Here is a 23,882-nt window from a genome sequence, read left to right as displayed (position 1 = left end):
ATACTATGTTTAGCCATGGATTAACATTTCTCTCATTTCTGATTATTTCCTTGTTTTTGACTCTCGCCCTTGTTGTTAGCAAATGTATGCTAACACAGACTTTCACCTTAACACCTGAACCTGAACCTGAACCTGATTATGTCGCAAAACCTGTCAGACCTGAAAATAATTTGATCTGTTTGTTTGGCCAAGTTCCATATTCATTTATATTAGACATTAGCCTCTAGGTTGCGGAGGGGGCGGAGTTTGACCCTAAAATGAGGAAACAAGTTTGTTTTAATTTTTTTTTTTGTAAGGCAGAAAATTAAACAGTGTAAAAAGCACACAGGCGATATGAGGATCCTTCATATTTTACTAAACCTCCTGATGTTTTTAGCATCTGCCAACGCAGGTACGATATGTTCACTTTTAAGTCTAAGGAAATGTTTCTATTTAATACTGCACATGTGCTTACAGGAACATTTAGGAGTTCTTCAGTAACCAGTGTTTTGTAGTGCAACCATTTGTTGCGAAGGTTTTGTGTGAGCTCTTTGCTTCTACCTATCATGAGATGTTTGTATGCTTGAATTCAGATGTAGAAATGGCTTTCTCTAACCTACAGTATCAGCATGCACACCCAGTTGATTCTAAATTGCACAGGCAGGAGGTAAAGATACTCTAAACCATCTGCTGCCCTGCTTCGCCTTGATGTACCTCTTTTTGTTAGTGTTCAATACTTTCTTGCTATACCATTCCTCTGAATTAAATATCATTATTTTTTTTTGTTTGTTTGTTTTTTTTTTACAATTACTCATTTAAATATTCTATTATGATTTTTTAATCTGTGTAGTTTTTTTTTTATTTTATTTTTTTTTATTAAAACCAAAATCTGGATCAAATTTCATGTAAAAAAAAAAATGGAAAAAAAATCACAAGTTAAATGATTAGGAATAAGTGAGGGAGTGAAACACTTCCAGAAAATATAATCAATGTTTCTATTGTAACTATACAGAATTGTTATTATGTTAATTATACTAAGAAGTTTAGTTTAATCCATTCTGGGACAGTTTACTGTAACCTGACTTTGACCTAATCCCCGAAATACGGTTATAAAGGAGAACATGGGCGCATGTCAGAAACAATATTGGATTTGGTCTGATTTTTGGTTCTCACAGGTTCCCACTCTCTGTGCTCGGTGGCCACGTTCATCATAGGAAACTCTCCTTTCCCTGAATTCATCGTCCTGATAATGCTGGATGATATAATAGTGTCCTACTATGATTCAGATAAACAAACGACAGTTATGAGAGTAAACAGAGCCATAAATGATGAAGAGCAAGAATTTTCTAAAATGATCTTTGGAGCACTGCATAAAGAAATGAGGGCACGTGCATATCTTCTTAAGGAGCACTTTAACTGCTCTGAAGGTAGGAGATAACTCTGTTGAACATCTGTATACTATATATATATATATATATATATATATATATATATATATATATATATATATATATATATATATATATACACACAGTTTCGTGTTTTGAACTTAATCAAAGTCTGTAAAAATGCTGTAATTTGGCACTGTGACGTAATACTTTTTTTAGGTGTTCATGTGGAACAAAGGCTGGAATGTTGCAAGTTGCTGGACAACAACATGCAAGGAGAAATGAAGATGATTGATGCTTTCAATGGCTTGAGTGGATTTGAGATGGATTATAACATACACCAGCATTCACTCCACACCGATGTACAATGGCCATTAGGCTTTGGCACGATAAAATACGAATATGCCAAGGCACTTTACCTTCATTTTCTGCAGCCGTTATGCAGCAAAGCTTTAAACATATTGCTAAAAGATTTAAGAAATTATGCACTGAGGAAAGGTAAATTATTATTTGGAATAACTTATTATCTATACAATTTGATCCCATTTTTTCTTTTTAACTGCCAACTTTCATTACTTGACCTAGCTATCATATGCAGTATACAAGATGGTATCAAAAAGTTTCGAGACTAATTTTTATAACACGCCAACAGAAGGCAGTACAGGGCTGCATGCACAGTCACAGGGAGCACCAACCTTCATAAGTCAGTGTGCTAAAAGGCATTTTCTTGTGTACATTGCCTGTACAACTGGTGCTGATGAAGATCCAGCTTTAAGGTAGCCGTTTTGACACCATTGCGGAGATCCAGTGCATATCGCTGAAGGTGCTTGACACACTCTGAAACATTAGACTTCCAGGACGCATTCCAGAAGTGGCAGGAACGCTGGGAGATAGGTGATAGTGTGTAAACATGGATAAATAAACTTTCTTACTACGTACTTTCTTGTATACAGAGCCAGTCTTGACACTTTCTGATACCACCTTGTACTTATATATCTAATGGTCTAGATTGCATGTGTTATTATCATTACTTCTTCTTCTCTCTTACCAGTTAAGCCCAGACTTAGACTTTTGAAACAACTCAACTCACAGTCCGGAGCTTTTCGTCTGACCTGCCTGGCTACCAGTTTTTACCCACGACACGTTAATGTGATGCTGCTGAAGGACAACCAAAGCATGCCCGAGCACCTTTTCACTGTGCAAGGACCTTTGCCCAATGCAGATGGAACCTATCAAATTAGAAAGACTATAGAGATCAGTGAGGATGAGCTTCAACAGCAACACAACTTCACCTGCATGGCTACACACCTCAGCCAGGACAACAAGATGGATGTTTACTGGGGTATGGCAATATGTCTCTATACTATGCATGCCAGTTTTGCATAGATTAGACCAACCTGTAAGAGGTCCGTTCTTTTCTTGCAGAAATGCTGATCACAGATAGCAGACCAGGTCCGAATGTTACTCTCATCATCATCATTGTACTATTTATGTGTGTAATCACACCAACAGCTGCCTTACTGTTATGGAAGAGAAGGTGTGAAGGTAAAAATGGTTCATTTCACACAACAACTATATATATATATATATATATATATATATATATATATATATATATATATATATATATATATATATATTCTCTAGTGTGTGAATATATATATTATATTTTTCTTAACTGTTTTTTATACTTTATAGTTGTACTTTTATACTTAATTTTTTTATTTTATTTTACATTATTTTATTTTTAGATTTAAATTTTTCATGGACATTCAGATGACATAAAAGTCAGTCAAATGACATAAAAAGTATTTCACTACATGTCGTACTCTGTATGAATGTGTATGTGACTAACAAACATTTTTTTAATTGAATTTTAATCAAATGTCCTAAATGACTCTTCCTGCATTTTGACATCTAGTTTCTCAACCATCCTTTCAGACGGACTACTCTACTGCCACGAGTAAGCCTTGCATTCGTAACTATTTTCTATTATTTAATTATATTTCCAGGCTTCCAAAATGCTCTCATGTGAACAACAATTAAAAAATAGATTGTCTATATAGTCCAGGGGTGGCCAACCAGTCAAAGACTGTGTTACCGCAAAGAGCCACATCATACACATGGGCACACATGAACATCACCCATGCCTTCCTCTTACTTACACACACACACACACACACACACACACACACACACACCTCTCTGCTCAGCCAGATTTATTGTTAATGTCACACACCAACATAATGACAGAAATTTACTCCTACAGTTCTAAGACCACAGGACAGTCATTTTCAACAATGAACATTGTCTCACACACACAAACTCTCAGTTCAGCCAAGTCCACAAACATATTATAATTTACAATAGCGTTTTTCTTTTACTGTGCATGTTACTTAGTGGGAATTTTGGCATTCCTTGCCTTGAAAAATACCCTGGCCAAAACTGGCTCGTATTCAGTTGTTGCCACTCGAAGCAATTCTTTCATGTGTGTGTCAGTCAGAACAGATCGATGCTTTGATTTTACGTGTTTCAGGGTAGAAAACACAGACTTTGTGTGTTTCTCATGTGGGCCACATGAGAAACCTGAATTGTGTCAGAGGGCCACACCAACGATAATATTTTAGGGATGCACCGAAATGAAAATTCAATTCAAAAGTCAATGAAATCCACAATTTTTTGTGTTATGCTTTTTGCCTCGGCATCATCACTGGAAAACTTTCCTGCCTTTTCAAAAACGTCCTCTACAGACGGACTGCGCATGCTCGGATTGACTTTACTTTTCTGCGCCGCGTTCTTCTCATATTTAAAATGGCAATCGGGATGTTTGGATTTCAGGTGATAAATTAAACCCGACTTGGAGAAACTCTTTGCAGATACACCCCTATTAAAATTTCAGCATTGCATGTTTTGCAAATCGCACTCCTCACACCGCAGACATGTTGTTCTTATCCAAATAACCGTGTGCTGCCTGCGCATTTTTATTGCGTCATTACAATTGTGTTTTGTCTGATATACCGCAAAGTTTCCCAGTAGGGGCAAGATCATTTAAGTCTTAAAATACCGTATTGAACAAACACAAACTTCGATATGAACGTAAGAGCCGCGGGTTGGCCACCCTGATATAGTCTGTCCACTCATTTGCCATCTTAGAAAACTTCAGCTCAGTTCACACAAATGTGTTTAACCTAAAGAAAGTTAAAGGATTTTTTTTTTTTTTTTTTTTGTACACCTTTATCAGTTTAAAAACTTTGAAGTTCACTCTTGTGTTTTTACAATTTCAGGCACGGAGTAAGAGACCTGTGTAAAGTAGGACGAAGCTGTATGGAACACTATATATAACCTGAAAATGAAGTTTTGAAATGTTTATAAATATTAATTTTTTAATTTTTTAATAGATCGAGTAACTCTGGGTGGATTCATGTACAGTGCCTTGAAAGTATTTTATCTTGTTTATTCTTTTTCTTATTATTATTTTACACAGAATTAGATTAAAGGATAAATATATTCACATACCCTTTACTTTTAATAGCTATGTCACTCATAGTAAGGTCCTAGGCTTTTAGCCAGTGCTTGATTTCTAATAAAGGTTTGAGATCAGGTAGATTTTTTAATCCTATTAGGCATTTGTATCCTAGAACACACATTGTGTCTAGTAGATAGTCAAGTCCTTACTTCTAACAGTCAATATATTCCTAGTAGGCATTTAAGTCCTAACAGGTGGCTTTATTTCTTGCACAAAGTAATATTTAATAGGTTCTTTATTTCTAAGTGGAATGAAAAAAACACTGAAATTAAGTCACTGAAATTCTATCACACACTTTATTTCTAATCTGACATTTTATTCCTAGTAGGCATTTGGATTCTTACCCAACATGTCATTGGGTAAGCCTTTATCGCCATCTAGTGGCAAACTCTGTTAACAATCATAAGCGATACCTTTGCTAGTTTTGTTGTTTGTTACCTTACATTTAGAATATTATATTATATTATATTATATTATATTATATTATATTATATTATATTATATTATATTATATTATATTATATTATATTATATTATATTATATTATATATTATTATTTTACACAGAATTAGATTAAAGGATAAATATATTCACATTTTTGCTCATTTGTGGACTAAATTTGCACTAGTCCATAGTCCATGTATTTGGTTGGATCCTACTTTTGCACCTTAAGCTGTTTTGCACTTGCATCCCCCAGTATTTGGTGGATTATGATTTCTGCAGCATTTCGTGCACTAATACTTTACAATATTGTTTGGTTTACTTTGTCCTGTGAGCACCCTCACCATGTCAGACTGCTTGCGTCTGTACTGTACTTAATCCTGAGCTAGCAATGACTTAGTCTCATCCCACTTGTTCTCACAGACACACAGACACCAGGACGTTTATGAGAGAAATCCAGTTTAGGGACAGAGAGAATGCATATATACTGTAGACGTCTGTGACGACTATGAGACTCTTGCGTTTCATATCAGTACACAATGAGCTATAAAAACATGGTTCTTGTACTGTTCTTGGTACATATGTAAGCATCTGTCATAAAGATATGACAGTTACAGCATGACAATATACAAAGAAATATAAAAAGAAGAAGTCACACATTTTAAGGTAAATTACTCCTGGTGGAATAACTTGAATAAGTGATTTTAAAAAGGACAACATTTATAACATTTTATGAAAAGAATGAAACAGGATAATAAGCATCAGGCATCAGTGGATCAGGACAGTTTTCAGATTGGAAATGGCATGGTGATGCTGCATTGCATCTAGACTGATGTGTTGCTTTAAGTGATAATAAAGTTTTTGAATAACAACAAAATGACAATAAAGATTGACTGATAAAGTTTTTTGTGTTTTAATATTATATTATATTATATTATATTATATTATATTATATTATATTATATTATATTATATTATATTATATTATATTATATTAATGTATTTTTTATTATATTATCCAAACGGTTTGTTCTTTGAAAGTATAATTTGTATTTTATTTTTTATCTAAAAATACAGAATTAAACTACTGAACTTCCGGTGTACTTCCGGAAATTTTCAAGCGTTCTACGCGTTAGTCTGTTGCCAAGCAACCGTTGCTGCTACCTAGGCTACGGCTGGCTATTTGATAAGGTATCAAACGAATGCAAAACTAGTAATAAATAAAAAAAAATAACCAATTAATAACAATAATAATAAAAATTTAATTATGGTTTTATGTTTAATAAAAAAAAATGAAATAAAACAAACAAATCAATATGTGGCTATTAGGCATAGCTATCCGTGAACGTTTGCCTTTTGATGGATTTGATTGGTCAGAAAATTCGTGACGTAGAACCCCTTGGTTTGTACTCGTCAGACTGATGCGGATGCTGCCTGGTTGCCGAGTTGGTACTATTTAACCCCAGAGTGTTTTGTATATGCTATGCGAAAAACAATAAAGCTACGAGGTAAAACTAAAATAATGTAATTATTAAGCTAAATGAATAATGACACTAGATTTTATCATGTTAGGATCCCAGGGTGTATTAATATAATGTAAGGTATTAGTCCCAATCTGGCAACCCAAAGGCTGTGTAAAGCACCTGTAAGGCGGGGCGCCAGGTGACTCCCACTTGTTGTGATGCAGGTTTATCTCTCGGGGAAAAAAGCATAAGTCGTGACAATGCATCTTAAAAACATTGTCACGACCCGGTTATGTGTCTACAAGGGGAAGAGTTTCGTCTGAACGCAAATTAGCTGTTAATTACGGTGTACAATGAGTGCAAATGATGAGCGAAAGCGGCGAGAAGGAGGTACAGAGAGATAACGGTAAGGGATGCTGTGATTCAGGCCTGGACCAGTTGGTTTCTACATGTTTACTGTCTCCTTTCCTCCTCAAATGTGTCTTAAATCTGATTAATATTATAATGTCCACTATTGCACGAATAACAGATGTTCATAAACATCATAATTGCTTTACTGTATTAATAATGAACTAATTAATTATTATTAATGAACAGTTTATTCTGCACCGAACACTTGCATCTTGTATTAATATTAATAGTGTCGGCCATGTTTTTTTTTCCCCCCATCAGGCCTCACCTGAATTTTAATGTTTCACTGTTTTACAAAAATTATGAGATTACAGATTTCATCAAGAATACACCATAACACAAGGTCAGCCATATCAGAAGCGTGGAGCAGATTCTTTTAATAATGTTTACGTTCTGCAATGTTTCTCGAGCCACTCAATAAGAAAGAAAAAGTATTAAAGAAAATGTATAGTCTATTATTAAGTATCGCATAATATAATATACTGCAAGACTAGTCCATTTCGAATTAATTATTAATATCTTTTCAAGAATCTAGAGTCCACGAATTTGACTGATTTCCCACAAAATGTTGAAAGAATCTCATTATATTATTACATCGTCTCTGTTTGGATCATCAGTTAAAAGGAAACTCAATTACATCCATTCCATTGCGTGCAATCGTGAAAGCATTATACATTAAATTAACCCATAGATACACACAAGATTTGATTTTTGTTCTCTGGTTGTTCGCTTGTTCGGCAGGCATCTACAAATAAAATCACAAATACCCCAGATGTAAAAGAAATTCGTGTCCTGTGTGTACTGGTTTGTCCACCTTTGTCTGTAAGAAGTGTTAAAACTACACTGTAGGCAAAATATAGCCCAAATAATGTATTACATTAAGGGCATTCGGCAGACGTTTTTATCTTGATCGAGTTACATTTCTACTTTTAATTCATACATCTGAGCAGCTGTGGGGTTGAGGGTCTTGCTCAGGGGCCCAGGAGTGGCGTGGATGGGATTCAAACTTATAATCTTTGAATCCAATGTCAATGTCAACCGCTAAGCTAACACCTTCCCTACGATTAAAGTTCTAGATTCGAGTTCTCCTATTTATCGACTTTGGTTTTTACAAAATAAATAGATTTTTATTCTCTGACATTATCTTATAATAATTGTATTGTATTTTAATAGTTAACAATTTGTAGTAGGCTCAAGGACACTGATTCACTCATCAATCCACTACAATACTTTGATTAGATTTGATTCATATTTCGATTGTATTTTCTCCCCAAATACAGAATATCTTGAACCTGAAGCAGAAAAAACACCAAACTGGAGCAGCTACAAACTGCTTGCTGATCCATTGTTGGATAGTGAAAAGGAAAAGCTCTACCGCTATGATGGAATTCATTTCAGCGCACCTGTGAGTTTGATGTGATTTTTCCTAGTAGATGATGCATTCAGGCTGTTAGGAAGAAGAATGCAGCTGTTTCGACAGCTTCCTAACCATTATGCATTTTGAAAGGGAAAGCAGGAATTTACCTGAGCTTCCTCTGAGCCATGGCATCCCTCAGGTGCTAAACCACACATGTGCTTTAATTTATTCATACTGCACAAGGCCTAGGGACAAGTTATTTACATTTACTTTTGTTCTTGTGGCAGGTGGTGGTGTTATAAATGACTTAGGCAAATCAAGTCTGAACACGGTCCTGCTGAACAGCTTTACAGAGCCTGAGTTTCCACAAACTTTTTTTTTTTTTGCAGAAAAAACACTTTCAATTCTACTGTATATTCATAATTGTGCATAAAGTCCAAGTGCAAAGAAATTGCTATGTAGAAATGGTGCACAGGCATGGAGCTGATAAGGACTCTGGGATGAAATTTTTACTAGCGTAACTTGCGTACACTCCTTCTGAGAAAATATTTTAACATACAACATCAAATAGTTATTCTAGCATTTAGATTGAGTTTTAATTCAGTTGCAGCTGCTGGAAAAATGGTGGTTTCTCTTGAATGACCACTGATGGCTAAGCTCAACACCTGAATGTTACACTATATGCCAAAAGTATTGGGACACCCGACAGCAATGTGTGGTCCTTCCCTAAAAGTTGAGGCGCACAATTGTATCGGGTGTCTTCGAATGCAGTAGCATAAAATTTTCCCTTCTCTTAAACTTGAAGATCCAAATCTGTTCCAGCATGACAATGTCCCTGTGCACAAATATATCTCCATGAAGATATGCTTTACATGGGTTGGAGTGGAAGATCTCCTGCTATAGAGCTCTGAACTCAACCCTAATAAAACACCTTTGGGATGAATTTTTCACGCTGACTCCACCCCATGCCTCCTCACCTCACCTACATCAGTACCCGATTTTACTAACACTTTTCAAGAACACTCCGAAATCTTGTGGATCATCTTCTTTTTGCTTTTGTTAGTGTTACTAATGCAAATCTTTTTTTTATTTTATTTTTTTTTTATTTTTTTTATTTTTTTTACTTTACCTCAGAAACAGTTGTCACTCATGACATGCAAAATGTCTTAGTGCCTAGCGACAGGCCATGTGAGCATGTAAACTAATATTCAAAACAAAGCAATTCATTTTTTGGGTCAAAATGCTGTCGAATTGAAGGTTTTGATTAACGACAAGGCAAATCATGGCTTATTTTAATGCGCTTATTTGAATACCTTGTGGTTGCTATAGTAACGATTGCTTTGCGAAAAGTTGGATGGCGGGCTTTACGTGTAATAAATTAAAGATATGTAATAACAAAGAACAAAGTGTCTATTTTATTTATAAGATAAAGTTTACTGATGCTTATTTAACATTTTTGGAATGAGTCTATAGTGTCAGAAGAGCCATTTATATTCAAGTGGTAGTAGATGTTTCACCAAATATGATTAGTATTTTTTCTTTGTTGTATAAAAGACCACACAAAATAATATCACTGGAAATGAAAGTAGTTTATTGTTGACCTAAATTTGTGTTTATATGGAATTTTTAATTTTTCAGCTAATCATAGTGAAAAACTCTGGTCTTAGTTTACAAACCAGAGCAACTCCTAATAAAGTAATACCTGAAAATAATGTACACTAATTTTTTTTTACAGAATCCTGGAATTCCCACTCCAGAAATCAGAGACCCCAGAATTGCCCGCTTTTGGACCAAGTTCAAAGAAACAAACCTTCCAGTTCCAAAGTTCAAGGTTACAGCACCATTTTATCTTGTATGCGTCATCAATAGTTTATTAATTGTTGATTAGTAATAAATGAAAACCAATTTATCAGTAAATTCTTTATTTTAGATTGACGAGCATTACGTCGGCCCGCCGAAAGAGGTGACGTTCACCAGGCTGAATGACAACATCAAGGCCGGGTTCTTAACGGACATGTGCCAAAAATTCGGAGAAATCCAAGAAGTGGAGGTTTTGTTCAATCCCAAGAATAAGAAACATTTAGGAATAGCCAAAGTCATTTTTGAAACTGTCCGTGGTGCTAATGACGCGGTGCAAAAACTTCACAGTACATCAGTTATGGGAAATCGCATTCACGTGGAGTTGGATCCAAGAGGTAAGAAAACAATATTTTACTCCTTGTTCTCTGGGGTTAAGAAGTTTAAAGGGGGGAAGTTGAAGCGAAAATTTTTTATTTTTGCAGTTTTCTTGTCATCCAAAACACTAAGACAAATGTTTATTTCACATTATATTATAATAATATTATTCTGTCACAATCTCTGTTTCCAGGAGAGAAGAGGACACGATATTTCCAGTTGCTGGTCAGTGGACTATATACACCGTTCACTCTTCCTATAGGGGAAGATGCCTGGGGACCACAGTCACCCACCTTCAGCTCTGACTCTCACAATGTGAGTAAGACATTTATGGCATTTTGGCAGATGTTTTTATCCAGAGCAACTTACAATTACAACTGATAAGTTGAGGGTTCAGGGCCTTGCTCAAGGGACCAGCAGTGGCGGCTCGGCTTGTTGGTGCCGGGATTTGATCATGATCTTGTGGTCCAAAAACCAATAGCTGGTAAATAAATGTAAAACAGATGCATTAAACAAACAGAAAGGGACATGTCCTATAGGGTCTCGGGTTTTAATGTTAGCCCTCACCCTCCCTAGCAATTAGATGTTGCATGACGGTGGAGAAAAGGCTACTTAGATCAAACTGGGTGTAAATGTTGATAAGGTTTTGCAGTTGTTGTTTCCTCATCTTGATTAGGAATTAATTTCTGCTCCCAAAAAGAGCAATTAAGCATCCTTGGTCCCACTGCTAACCATCTTTTGCCATTTTTTTATGCAGGAATATGACCCCATGAAGCGCCTGTCTCATGGATCGTTGTCATCGTCTTCTACGCTCCTTGGCTCCACCCCATTTGATTGTTCCACTCCTATGTCCATGGACACTGCCTATTCCAGCATGTATCAGGACACTCCATGCAGTTTCTGGCAGGATACCCCACACGGCTCGCCCTTGTCCCACAGTAACCCAGGAACCCCACCTCACTGCGAAGGCCTTACAAACACAACAGATACACTAAATGATACACACATCCCAAAAAACATCCCACATTCAACTCCACTCATCACTTCTGAATCCCAACAATCCTATCACAATCCACACCTGGTCCAGCTAACACCACATAAGCCAAATGCGAGGCCGGGTTCTTTTAATACGATAGTAAGTTCCTGGACCTCTAAAGGGCACATGGTATCAGGAGGCCAGTCCCTTAAAGCTGGAAGGGCTCCTCGAGGTGGGCACAGGGGTCGAGCTTGGGGCACTAAATACCAAAACGCATACAACCGTAGGCCGGAGCATCGCTACGTGCACAGGCCCGGATTTAACAAATCTCATTATCGCTCAGGGTGCACAACCAATCTGGTGCCTTTAGTTACATTTCACGGACCTTCAGTTGCACAGCCAGATAAGTCTCTGGCATCTATGGTCCAATCTAGTAGTAGCATGAATAAAATTACAAAACAAACAGACATGGAAGCACCTACAGGAAATATGGATAAGGAACCATTTTTGCCACTATCCCAAAGAGGCAATTTGCATCAAATACAAACCTTGTGCTCACAGCCATTGGGGAAAACTTTGGATGTTTCCCAAAAAACACCTCACAACATCTTTAACTCTCCTCCTCATGTGACTGAGGTGCAACAGCAGGACACTGCTGTGATAGAAACTCCAGAACGATGTGCCTCACCTGAGCCAGAGAGAGGTCCCTCCACAGAGTCACTTCCTTCAGAATCATTGCCAAGCAGTCTGGACTCTCGTATCAAGATGCTCCTGGGCACTCAGAGTCCGGATTCGAAAGAGAAAGAGGAGAATTCCCCAAATATTCCTCAGGTCTTCACCAAACCTGGTCCCCCTTCTCCTCAATCCCCTGATGCCTCACCAACCTGGAATTTTCCTGCAGCTTCGAGTCACTGTAGTTCCACAGAGCAAACATCATTAGCATTGGGTTTTGAAGATGTCAGTCCTTTCCCACTCCCAGACTCAGCAGAGGAAGGAGAGGAACCGCATGCAAATAACGAGCAACCGTCCAAAATACCTGTTATTTCAACTTTCTCTTCAATGACACGCCCAGCTCAGCAGTCTTCTCAACAAACAGCTATGGTAAAAAGAATCTTGAATATCTTGATTTAGTATTCTCTAGGAGTCTTTAAGATACAGTTCTTACAATGTTCTTATGTCTTTCACAGGATATGCTGTCCCTGATTGACAAAGAGACTTCAGAGCAGCCCATTGTACCTGGGATCTGCTCTTCACCTGCTCCTTCTGTGTTCTCAATGCCTCCTCCTCCTGTTCTCCTGCCTCCACCAGGCTTTTTTACAATACCACCCCCGGTTCAGCCTCCTATGTGTGCACCTTCCCCTTCTTTACTGCCCCCAGGTCCAGTTCGGATCACTTCCTCTCCTCCTCCTTCTAACCTCTCTGTACCTGCATCACCTTTCTGCCTGCAGCCAAAGCTCCCTGTTGGGCAAGTGAACAGGCCCCCAAGGTGGACCAACCCTTCTGCTCCTTCTTCATCTATACCTCTGCCTATCCCGACCAGAATAACCCTGGGGAAATCCCACACTGTTTTTCCACCACCTTTCCCACCTCCTTTTGCCAGTCTTCCTCCTCCTTTTCCAGGTGTGGATGGAATCAGACATGCACCAGGTCCGACTTTTATTATAGCTGCTGCCCCTGGCTACAGAGCTCCGTGGCCACCCGTGCGCCTACCCGTGTTTGACCCCTCGGTGCCGCCGCCGGGCTACTTACCTGCAAGTGAGTCATTCCACAAGGCCACGGTGGATGGAGTGATGGCTGCTGTTGCTGCAGAACTAAGGGTCATAGTCAGAAAGGACATTTATCGAAGGATGGTTGAAGGTGTTGCCTTTACAGCATTTGATCAGTGGTGGGATGAGATGGAACACTTGGCGAAGGTAAAATATGCATAAGGCTGATTAATTCTCTGAAGTATGTCCATTTTCTATTAGTTTCACATTTAGCTTGTAAAAAATTTTTTTTGAATCAGTGTTATGTTTCTGACGCATGAAAATATATCATTTCAAATTTATGCGATATGTGCTACAGGTATCGATGGTTCCTGTGAAATCTGGAGAAAGTAAAGAGAAAGAGCCCGTAAAGCTTAAAGTTTTGGAGCCATGGAAGACTGCAGAGAGTTTGGGGTCAGAGGGCATGATACAAGGCCCAGGACTGGGTTTGGGCCTCCGCTCTACACTCAAACTGCCATCATTTAAGGTACCGTCAATCAAACATTTTTGCCTAAATCAATAATAAACCAGTATAAAAATGTTGTTGTTGTTGCCAGTAGCTCAAGTTTATTCACTTCATTTATATTTGTAGAGCAGTTTAACCATTAACATCAGCTCAAAGCAGCTTTATAGAAATAAAGAAACAATTGTAAGTTTATCCCTAATGGGCAAGCCAGTAACAGAGACAAGGAAAAACTCCCTGAAATGGCATGAGAAAGAAACCTTGAGCAGAACCAGGCTCAAAAGTGAACCCATCCTTATCTGGGTGGCACCGAATGTCCATTCATTACAGTTTTATCCAAGTTTAGGTAATTGATAAAACGATTATGGAGGGAGACCATGGAGTGGTTTAGGTAGTCAAGCATGATGGACATGGTGAAAGTTTAGAAATCTTTCATCATTTGAGTTGTGCTGCTTTTGGTGGTAGTGTGTGTCCACATATGTACTCTTTTACTGAACCTTACCTTTGTTTTGGGTTGGTTGGTTTATTATTCAGGATTATGTTTGTCATCATTATTCTTATTATTATTAAAATTATGTTTAGGTAAAACGGAAAGATCCTTGTGGGGAGGATGTTATGGAGTCTAAAATGTCACCTCCATGTCACACACTTTCAGAGGAAGCAGGTCAGTGCTTTTAGTATTTTTATGTGTGCAATAATATAGAAATAAAAAACTAAAACTATAGAACATTTCAACTGGTAATAATCATTTACATAAATTACGTTATTAATTTACGTTAATAAAGTGGTCCGAGTGGCATTTCAAATCAGCATTGTTAGGAATGTAGAAATCCTGGTTTTCTTTAATCCCATTCCAAAATTGTTGTTATGTTTAGAAACGGGGCATGACACAAACGTGCCGAACGAAGAAGTGGACGAGCCTCAGAAGGAATGGGTGGTCCCTGTGGTGAAACGGCGCCATGCCAGACCTCTGGAGCTGGACAGTGATGAGGAGGAACCGGAGGAGGAAGACGAGGAGAACTCTGGGAATGTGGAGGAGTTGGGTTCTGAACAAGAGGAGAGCAATAAGATTTCAGATCATGATCAGGTATAACACACCTAGCTAAGGTGAGATTTTTTTGTTATTTCACCAGATCAAAACACTTTTACAAATGAAATTACTTGTCCTTATAGGAGGATAATGAGGAAGAAGAAGAAGAAGAAGAAGAAGAAGAAGAAGAAGAAGAAGAAGACGGTGACAAAAAAGAGAGGAAGTTTTCTGCTGTAAATGGAGAAGAGAGAGAAGGGACACTTTCAGTTGTGGTAGATGATGAAACTCACTCAGACAAAGGTACTATGTAATACAGTACTCGCTAGCTAATGCTAATTTGTCACATGAAAAGTTCATTAACATGAAGTATTTTTTTTTTTTTTATTCCTCAGAGATAATCAGCATAACCTCATCCATATCCTCTTCCATCATGGATTCTGATTCCACAATCTCCTCCAGATCTGATTTGAGCTCCTCTTATGAGAGTCATGACTCCTCTGACAGTGAGGAGTCTGAGGAAGAAAATGTAGATGGAGGAGAAAGTCCACCATCAAAAGCTCCTGAAGAAGAGAGAGCAGTGGAGGAGATTTGGATATCATCAGATGACGATGTTGAAGAATATACATCTCACATATCTGTTCGCTCTTCTGTGGACTCCTGGGAGGACGAGCTCGCCCCGCCTCGGACTCCGTCTGCTCCACTGTCTAATGATGTCGACCCGGATGACACATTGCTAGGTGAGGACGTCAAATAAGCAAGGCATGGATGCCGATTTCACCACAAACCTCTGTACATAACTTTCTCATTATATATGACTTTCTGTCATATATAACCTTGAACTAAACAAAAAGGAAGCTGATGGTTTCTGTGAAATCTGGAGGAAGCAAAGAGAACGTTTTAAAGCTATAGCAGAATGCAGATAATAAAATAATACACAGCATACTATACTTAGCCATCTTGGACAACTGGAATTGCTTTTTTGTTTAAGCACAATGGTGAATTTTCCCATTAATATTTATTTATTTAGCCTTTTTGGAGTGAGTCTCCATTGTTAGTGCTTTGTACCTTTCTGTGGTAATGCTCAATATTGAAGGTTTTTACCACACACGAAACTCCTCAGGGAAATGTACCCTGCGTTTCTCAGAAGAAATGCTGCATTTTCTTATTACAGGTAGTCACCGAGGTACGCTGGTTCCACTTACGAGTTTTCAATCTTACGCTGACGAAAAATTTTACCAATTGTGCTCATGCTATGAGTCTGATATAGATGGGACTCTGCCTGGATGTACAGTAAAACCTCGATACTTGCAACCTTGACACTCACGACTTCGATAGTTCGTGACTTTTCATTTGGAACCGGTAACTCGCGAAACATCTGATCCCCGCGACTATCGAGGTTGCACTGTACTCATCTCCTGCCTTGTGAACCTACTCTGGTTAGCGGTTGACAAGATTAAATGTCTTGGTGTTAGAGCTCATATTTTTTCTGTATTTTAGGTGTTTCGCACTGGAACAGAGCGCACTGATTAGTCTCATTAGCTACAGGTGTGCTTATTACTGCTCATTTTATCCGGCTCCTTTCTCCACTCGAAAAACCGGTGCTTGTCCACACGCCTGCTGCCACATATTTATATACTTTATAGATGATTGTACAGTAAATTGCTGTTATGCTAAATGACGTATTAGTTAAATTTTTTTAAAAGTGCAATGTACCACCCCATCACCATTCTTTAAGAATCCTGGGTAGGCTAGGCCATGCCTCGACTTACGATATATTCAAGTTACAACAGGGTCATCAGAACGCATCTCCATCGTAAGTCGGAGCTACCTGTATTATTTTAAATGTGACAAATGAATGACGTATATACGCTATATTTTCAGAAGTATTGGGCCACTTGGTCATAAGTATGGTATGTGTCCCAATTTGCTCTTAGAATTCCCTCCACTCTTCTGGGAAGATGTGTCACTAGATTTTGGAGTGTGCTCATGGATATTTTTGTTCATCAGCCACAAGGGTGTTACGAAACGCAGGTAATGTAGGTAAAGAGTGTGCAGTCAGCGTTCCAGTTCATCGCAAAGGCATTCAGTAGGGATGAGATCAGAGCTCTATAGCAGGCCACTCAAGATCTTCCTCTCCAAAGCATGTAAACCAGAGCTCACTTTGTGCACAGGGGCATTGTCTTGTTGGATCAGGTTTGAGTTTCCAAGTTGAAATGAATGCAAAATTTTATTATAGAGCATCTAAAGACGTCAGGTACAATTTAGTGCCTCCAGATTTGTGCTAACGGTTTGGAGAAGAACCAAATATAGCAGTTATAGTATCTGCCATATCGGACAGGAACCTGTTTTGCCAGCATTCCACTCTGTTAACAGATTAAACGTACAACATGGCGTGTGTATTAAATAAATTAGTTTAGCAATAACAGATTTATGTGGTTTAAGAGAAGAAAAACCCCTACACCCCAGAGTTACTCTGTATACGAATAGTCACAGCAGGTCCCGTGTCAGATGTGCACTGGGAGATTTATTTATACGTTTTTTTTTATATCCTCTGCAGGCACTGATCCACCAGAAGAGCTCCGAGTGCGAGTGTTTCTGCACAGCTATGGCTGCCAGGACCCAGTCACACAGCACTTATCGAACAAGCTCGAGCTGTCGGACCCGGCTTTGGTTTCTTCAGCAGATGAGCCAGAGCTGCAGTGCCCCCCATCTACAGTATATAGAGAGTTCTCCTCTGGTATGATACACATCACCAGCTCTAAGATTACACCAAAGATACAAAACGAGTTTCTGTTATTAAAGTACACAAACATTTTAAGCAAATTCATATTATTACATTATTTTTAGATGTTTTTCCATATTGTATATATTATATACAGATTTAATTGTGGATCGTTTGAATTGATAGGAAACAAGGACACAATTTTTTTATTATTCATTTGTTACATTTATTAAGGTAACTAATTGGGATGATAACATTTTTATCATAATTGATTTTAATTCAATTCATTTGGCCAAGTTGCAGTGCAATCTCAAGATATTTAATATTTAATGGTAGTTAATACGTTTCTGTTTAATATCCACAGATGAGGCAATGGAGACCGAACTGGAGGATCCGGGTTACATAAATGAATTACTGGAGGATTTTGGGAACGTCAGACCCCCCACCCCAACAGGTTCCCTTTCGGAAAGTGAGACGGAGCTTGAGCTTAGGCACAGGTCATTGCCCACTGTTGCAGACGAGGTGGAACCGCCCTGTACTCCTGGTGGAGGTTTTGAAACAGAAACTCCTGTTCTATGGCCAGCTCCTACTACTCCGATTCTCCCTCCTCCACCCTCACCCACAGGCTTCCATCTTTTTCCCTCTCCTCCACTGTACTTGTCTCCTCCCATCCCATCTTCTTATCCTGCCTATGAGGAAACCCCTAAAACTCCAGGCAGGAATAACAGAGAGGAGCAGATACATCATACAGCAGTGAATACACGAGATGCAATGCTCAGGATGGCGATACACAGATCGTTCTCTCCTTGCTTTCTTTCAGTATCCCCTCACACAGGAAACGGTGTTCCCAGAACTCCGGGACGAGACACAGATCCATCCTCACCTCTTTCCGATGACAGCGAGGCCCATTTTCAGCAGAGGGACCACTGGCGAGGTCAGCGTCCAAACTACTCGCCTCAAATCCACGTCCACAGCACCAGCTCCTCTCCTTACTCCTCCGATTCCTCCAGTTCAGAGAGTCGAGATCTGGGCTTCACTACCAATCGTTTGGGACGTTTCAGTGTTGCGCATCTCAGAAAGCGAAGAGAACGGATGCAGCGAAAAAGGAGGATGATCCTCTCACAGAGAAACAGACGAAACAAGGAGGAATTTACACACACCCCAGTGCAAAGTTCATACCCTAAATCATCATCTGATGCGGCTCCGGGTTTAAGCATGCAACATTCGACAGCTCGGTCCAAAAAGCCACTGCAGGGACTTGAGAACCGGTTAGAAAACAGGCTTTATCCAGGATCAATTGAGAACCAGAGACTCCCTAAATCACAGTACCCATGGAGAAAAAGAAAATTATTGCTTTACACTTCAAAGTTCACCCCTCGGTCAAAACGGAGAGAAAGGCTGCTGATCGATGCGGTCTGGACTAGAGGAGTGAACATGGAGGAGATCGGCCACTTGAAAGCCTCGTACGAGAGGATGCTGCTACAAAACAACACCTCTGAGTGGCTCAAAAGCACACAATGGGTTTCTCATCCTCATATCCTTATCTAGATTATTGATCTGTGTCGCTTTTGCCAATGTTTACAACTGGGGTTATAAATCTGAGAATGTGTGATTGATAAGTCAAATACGAGGTGGTATAAAAAAACTTTACAGATTTGCTCTGTTTACAAATTTATTTTTATTTATTTATGTTTACACACTATTCCCTGCAAAACAGTATTCTTGCCCAGCAATACAGTGCTCCCAGCATTCCTTCCACTTCCGGAATACGTTCTGGATGTCTTCTTTTCTAAGCGTGTCAAGCACCTTTTGCAATCCGTGCTGGATCTCTGCAGTGGTGTCAAAATGGCGACCTTTGAGCCAGATCTTCTTCGGGAAATCCACAAGAGCCAAATCTGGCTAGTAGGGTGGGTGCAGAAGTGAGATCATTTTATTTCCTATGAGAATCTCACGTGTGAGGAGAGCTCAGTGGCAGATTTTTGCCCTTTGTTCTAACTTGCTGTTCATGATAAAATCGCAGACGTGGTAACACACAGGGTCAGAATAGCAGACATGGTCAGAATAGCACCAGTTGACTAATGAAGGTCGGTGCGCCCTGTGACTGTTCGTGCAGCCTTGTGCTGCCATCTGCTGGCGTTTTACAAAACTAGATTCGAAACTTTTTGATACAACCTACGAGTTTAATACTTAAGATAAAATATTTTACATTTTCGAAAACATTTGGAGTAAGACTCGAACCAGAAAATTTCCACGCCCAGATGAATAGGTACAGAGTAGTGAAAAATAAATCTGTTTCTTACTAAATAGAGAGAAATTAAATAAAAATGGGTTTAGGCCACTTTAACTTTGCCTTTTTGTTCCATGTTTTTCCACTTTCTTTCTCTTTTTCATTTCTTTTCTTTTGAATAAATTATTATTTGAATTTTTTTTGTTAGTTTGTTTTTTCTTTTACAATCACCCCAGGCAAAACCCGGACCTACCATATCTTTATAATGGTGTGATCTGTAAGATTTTTGCCTAGTTGATGCAGGCAATCGAGGTTTATCAGTAAGGAGAATTGTGGGTAGCTGATTTCTGTCGCCCTCTGCTGGCAACCAATAGTGTAGCGTGGCCTCTTACATTAATATTGCATATAACTGTTTCGTTTTATTGGAATTATTATACATTTCTAAAAAAAATTGTATATCGGAATTCACACAGCAATCTTGAGTAGAATTCATTTATAAAGATGATTCTGAATAATCACTTTGCACCAGTGATCTCTTTTCACCTCTATGTTATTTTGAAGGCATATGGAAAGAAATCTTTGTTTATACTCAACTGCGATTTCTTCAAGTGAATGAAACTTAAAAGTATTATTTGTACACAATTTGAAAGGCCTAGTGTATGTTCCTTGACTTCACCTCACCTAGCAGTGTTCCTTTGGAATGGCCACCGAAATTGCCAGTCGGCGTTCGATATCACACGTCCGGGTCGGCACGTACAGAGGGATTTTACGTCATCAGCAAGAAGGATAAACTGCGCTACCTACGACACACACACACTGTCTCGGGATTACTCACTACGGACACTCAGGTAAGAGGTAGATGCATAGATGGACAGAAAGAGAAAACACCAGCCGACCTGAGAGTAAAAGTTAAATACATCAATTGCAAGCTGACTTTAGCATTTGAGTGACCAGTTTAGTAGCTCAGTATTGAGCACATGGTAAAAGAAATCTTTTACTAGAGAATGTGACACCTTTTTTTCTCCACACATTAATTCCATTATAACAAGTCAAGATTCAAAACTTTATTCAATTTATACATTTTATGTCCATGCAGTATAAAAACGCTCCATCTCAGCTTCCCTCGTCGACCCGTTCTGGATCAGATTTTCGAGCTGAACAGCGACGCCTGCTCTCCTCCTTCAGCTGTGACAGTGACCTGCTCAAGTTCAACCAACTAAAGGTGTGACTCACGCACATCTACAGCTTTTCTGCTGATTTCTTCTTGTTTTACACACTACACTAGACCGGTTTCCATTCAGGGTGTATTCCCACCTCACTATTCCCAGGATGGACTTGGGTGTATTTTACATCTAATCCATATGGTTAATTTCTTTTAAATTAAAATGTGTCTTGTTGAATTCAGTTCCGTAAGAAGAGGCTGCGCTTCAGCAGGAGTCACATCCATGACTGGGGATTGTTTGCTGAGGAACCGATAGCTGCTGATGAGATGGTGATCGAATATGTCGGACAGAGCATACGGCAGGTGAGGCGAATGATACTGCTGTCGTGTCCTACCCGAATCAATCCACCTCTTATTACCATCATAATGACACCAAGCATCAGTATTATAGAGAAACGCAGTATAACAGAGCGCTGCATCACAGAGCGCGGCATCGCAGACAGGAATCTCATACAGCAAGAATGGATGCTTTTACTGAAGAAGAAAAACCAATGCACACAATTCAACACGTCTTCATTCAAGCAGCCACAGCTGCACCACCTGCATACGTCATCATTGATGTATTACTGTTTTCCTGGGGATTTTAAATGAAGGTAAATTGTTTGTTTTTGAGCAAATTCCACAGTAAAACGCAGAAGTGTAAACAGTTCATGGAAAAACAACTGTTTTAAAATGTTTCTGCGACCTTTCCTTACGATGTTCAGCTTTTCAATCAAATTCTTCTCCTCTCTCAGCCATTGTGGAATGAAAAAACAGAGGGCCTAAGTTTGTCTCTTTCCCACAACACATTTTTCCTCAATTCTTGTATAAAAGTAAATTATTTTAGACCTGATGTCGTTCGAACGCTGTGTTCAGGTGATAGCAGACATGCGTGAAAGACGCTACGAGCAGGAAGGCATCGGCAGCAGCTACCTGTTCCGGGTCGACCAGGACACCATCATCGACGCTACCAAGTGCGGGAACCTGGCCCGGTTCATCAACCACAGCTGTAATGTAAGTAGTGATTTGTACTCTGCACTACTTCCTACTTTAAGGTTTAGACTGAATGTGAAATCAGTGAATAACTTGGAAGCTTGAATGAAAATAAAATCCAGAACAAAGATCTGTACTTCATGCTCTGTGCTGATCCGGAAAAGCCTCTAGCAGTGTAAATTATAAGGTCGTGTTTTTTTTTTTTTTACTCTTGTTTACGTTCAGCCAAACTGCTACGCCAAAGTCATCACTGTCGAAGCCAAAAAGAAAATCGTCATCTATTCTCGCCAGATGATTAGCGTCAACGAAGAGATCACGTACGATTATAAATTCCCCATCGAGGAAGAGAAGATCCCCTGCCTGTGTGGAGCCGCGAACTGCAGAGGAACCCTCAACTAGACAGCGAGCGATCGGGATACGGCGCCATTGTTTTATAAACATCTAGAGATGCTGTTTTAATCCCCACATGTGACATCAGTAACAGTTATCAGTTACAGTTCACAAGAGACTTGTGGGTACTTCTTTTATGTAAATTACTTTAATAATTAATGAAACAGGGCGAGACACTACTTCAGAGATACACATCCTAACAATGGTTATGGTTTAATTAGGAAATGTAACCAGGGTTCGTTTCGGAGGTCGTGTGAACGCAGATCAATGTACATCGCTGTACAGTCATTACATTAACATTGGAATTCGGGAACATCACACATCAGTCTGTGTGGTATTACGATTCAGTGTGCAGGACAAATAAAGTATATTTTCTTGCAGGAACTGAGTTCATCAAAGAACATTTATCATCTCAATCTGTCACTTTATCCAAAGCACCAGGTGCATGCAGACCAGTGGCAGGCCGTCAGATCAGGGTCTTCTCTGTTTGCCTGAGAATCATTGACTTGTGTTTTCATTTTTTTTTCCATGAATATGTATTAAATTATTTACAATAGACTATTCTCTTCATTTTGTTCACTTGCGCTGCTTCCTGCGTTGTAAATACAGATAAAAATTGCAGGGTCATTTTATGAGGTTAATATTGCAGTAAAAGAAGATTTGTTCATTGGGATTCCTGCTTAAGTAATGACACTCGTCACTGTATGAGATGGAATTAAGAGATTGATGTGGTAGGACACTACTGAGGGCCTAGGTGTAAAATGCATACTGGTGTATATACACACACACACACACACACACACACACACCCCCCAATGGAGAATTTAGTGCTTTCAGTCCACCTAATATCATCTTTCATGGAGGTGAGAAGAAACCAGAGAACCCTATGAGTCATGAGGAGAACATGATAGTGCAGACACAGAGCAACCATGGACCCTTCTGGTGCAAATTCTTAGAACGTGGATAAAAGAATGATTCGGTATATAATAAATATAATATTTAAATATATAATTTTTTTTTTTTATTATAAATTAAATGGTGAGAAAAGTTCTCTTGGAGAATGCGGGCATCGATCCCGCTACCTCTCGCATGCTAAGCGAGCGCTCTACCATTTGAGCTAATTCCCCGGTTAAGAAATGGCCCTTCACAAAGCATAATATGGTCTTTCCCATCTTTCAATAACTACATAATGGGATTAATCAGTTATACTAAACTGAATTTACACCTGCTCGGTTCAGATCAAGTGCATATTAATATATAAACTCTATTGTCCTACCCTATAATATATTCGTACTAACCTCCCCTAATATCCTGTCGTATAGATGCATGCGTGCAATAACCTGCTGAATGATTGTGGCAAAAAGCTGGATTATTCCGATAATTGCGATAATATTT

At 38.9% G+C, this 23,882-nt stretch overlaps 2 protein-coding genes across 3 annotated transcripts; both read left to right on the top strand.

Annotated features, from left to right (window-relative positions):
* The first annotated feature begins 324 nt into the window (after positions 1–324).
* Positions 325–4,875, top strand: LOC310733853 (T-cell surface glycoprotein CD1c2-like). Of its 2 annotated transcripts, none has more exons than XM_083555285.1 (7): positions 325–391; positions 1,155–1,406; positions 1,587–1,865; positions 2,419–2,709; positions 2,793–2,904; positions 3,289–3,330; positions 4,652–4,875. In XM_083555285.1, the coding sequence occupies exons 1-7, from the start codon at positions 334–336 to the stop codon at positions 4,707–4,709; spliced, it is 1,092 nt and encodes a 363-aa protein (XP_083411411.1). In that variant the 5' UTR covers positions 325–333; the 3' UTR covers positions 4,710–4,875. The 2 variants fall into 2 exon arrangements, with proteins under 2 accessions (XP_083411411.1, XP_083411412.1); XM_083555286.1 differs by having other exon boundaries at positions 2,793–2,912.
* Positions 4,876–6,916: 2,041 nt separating this feature from the next.
* setd1bb (SET domain containing 1B, histone lysine methyltransferase b) lies at positions 6,917–22,958 on the top strand. Its single transcript, XM_083555134.1, has 19 exons — positions 6,917–7,203; positions 8,489–8,613; positions 10,301–10,396; positions 10,496–10,760; positions 10,934–11,055; positions 11,498–12,817; positions 12,904–13,629; positions 13,781–13,948; positions 14,507–14,588; positions 14,800–15,011; positions 15,098–15,254; positions 15,347–15,691; positions 17,512–17,691; positions 18,041–19,197; positions 20,560–20,751; positions 21,000–21,125; positions 21,309–21,428; positions 21,981–22,118; positions 22,323–22,958. The coding sequence occupies exons 1-19, from the start codon at positions 7,164–7,166 to the stop codon at positions 22,494–22,496; spliced, it is 5,745 nt and encodes a 1,914-aa protein (XP_083411260.1). The 5' UTR covers positions 6,917–7,163; the 3' UTR covers positions 22,497–22,958.
* The last annotated feature ends 924 nt before the right edge of the window (positions 22,959–23,882 follow it).

This window comes from Silurus aristotelis (genome assembly GCF_946808225.1).
Source record: "Silurus aristotelis genome assembly, chromosome: 11".
In the NCBI taxonomy this organism is placed as follows: Eukaryota; Metazoa; Chordata; class Actinopteri; order Siluriformes; family Siluridae; genus Silurus; species Silurus aristotelis.
Note: the sequence above shows the minus strand (reverse complement) of the source record. Positions and strands in the feature narration are given on the sequence as shown.

Excerpts from the sequence above, each read along its gene's own strand:
- LOC310733853 (XM_083555285.1), top strand. The coding sequence starts at position 334 with ATGAGGATCCTTCATATTTTACTAAACCTCCTGATGTTTTTAGCATCT. Across the intron at positions 392-1,154 it reads TTTAGCATCTGCCAACGCAG|GTTCCCACTCTCTGTGCTCG; the intron begins GTACGATATGTT and ends TGGTTCTCACAG. Across the intron at positions 1,866-2,418 it reads AAATTATGCACTGAGGAAAG|TTAAGCCCAGACTTAGACTT; the intron begins GTAAATTATTAT and ends CTCTCTTACCAG.
- setd1bb (XM_083555134.1), top strand. The coding sequence starts at position 7,164 with ATGAGCGAAAGCGGCGAGAAGGAGGTACAGAGAGATAACG. Across the intron at positions 7,204-8,488 it reads GGAGGTACAGAGAGATAACG|AATATCTTGAACCTGAAGCA; the intron begins GTAAGGGATGCT and ends CCCCAAATACAG. Across the intron at positions 15,255-15,346 it reads TGAAACTCACTCAGACAAAG|AGATAATCAGCATAACCTCA; the intron begins GTACTATGTAAT and ends TTTATTCCTCAG.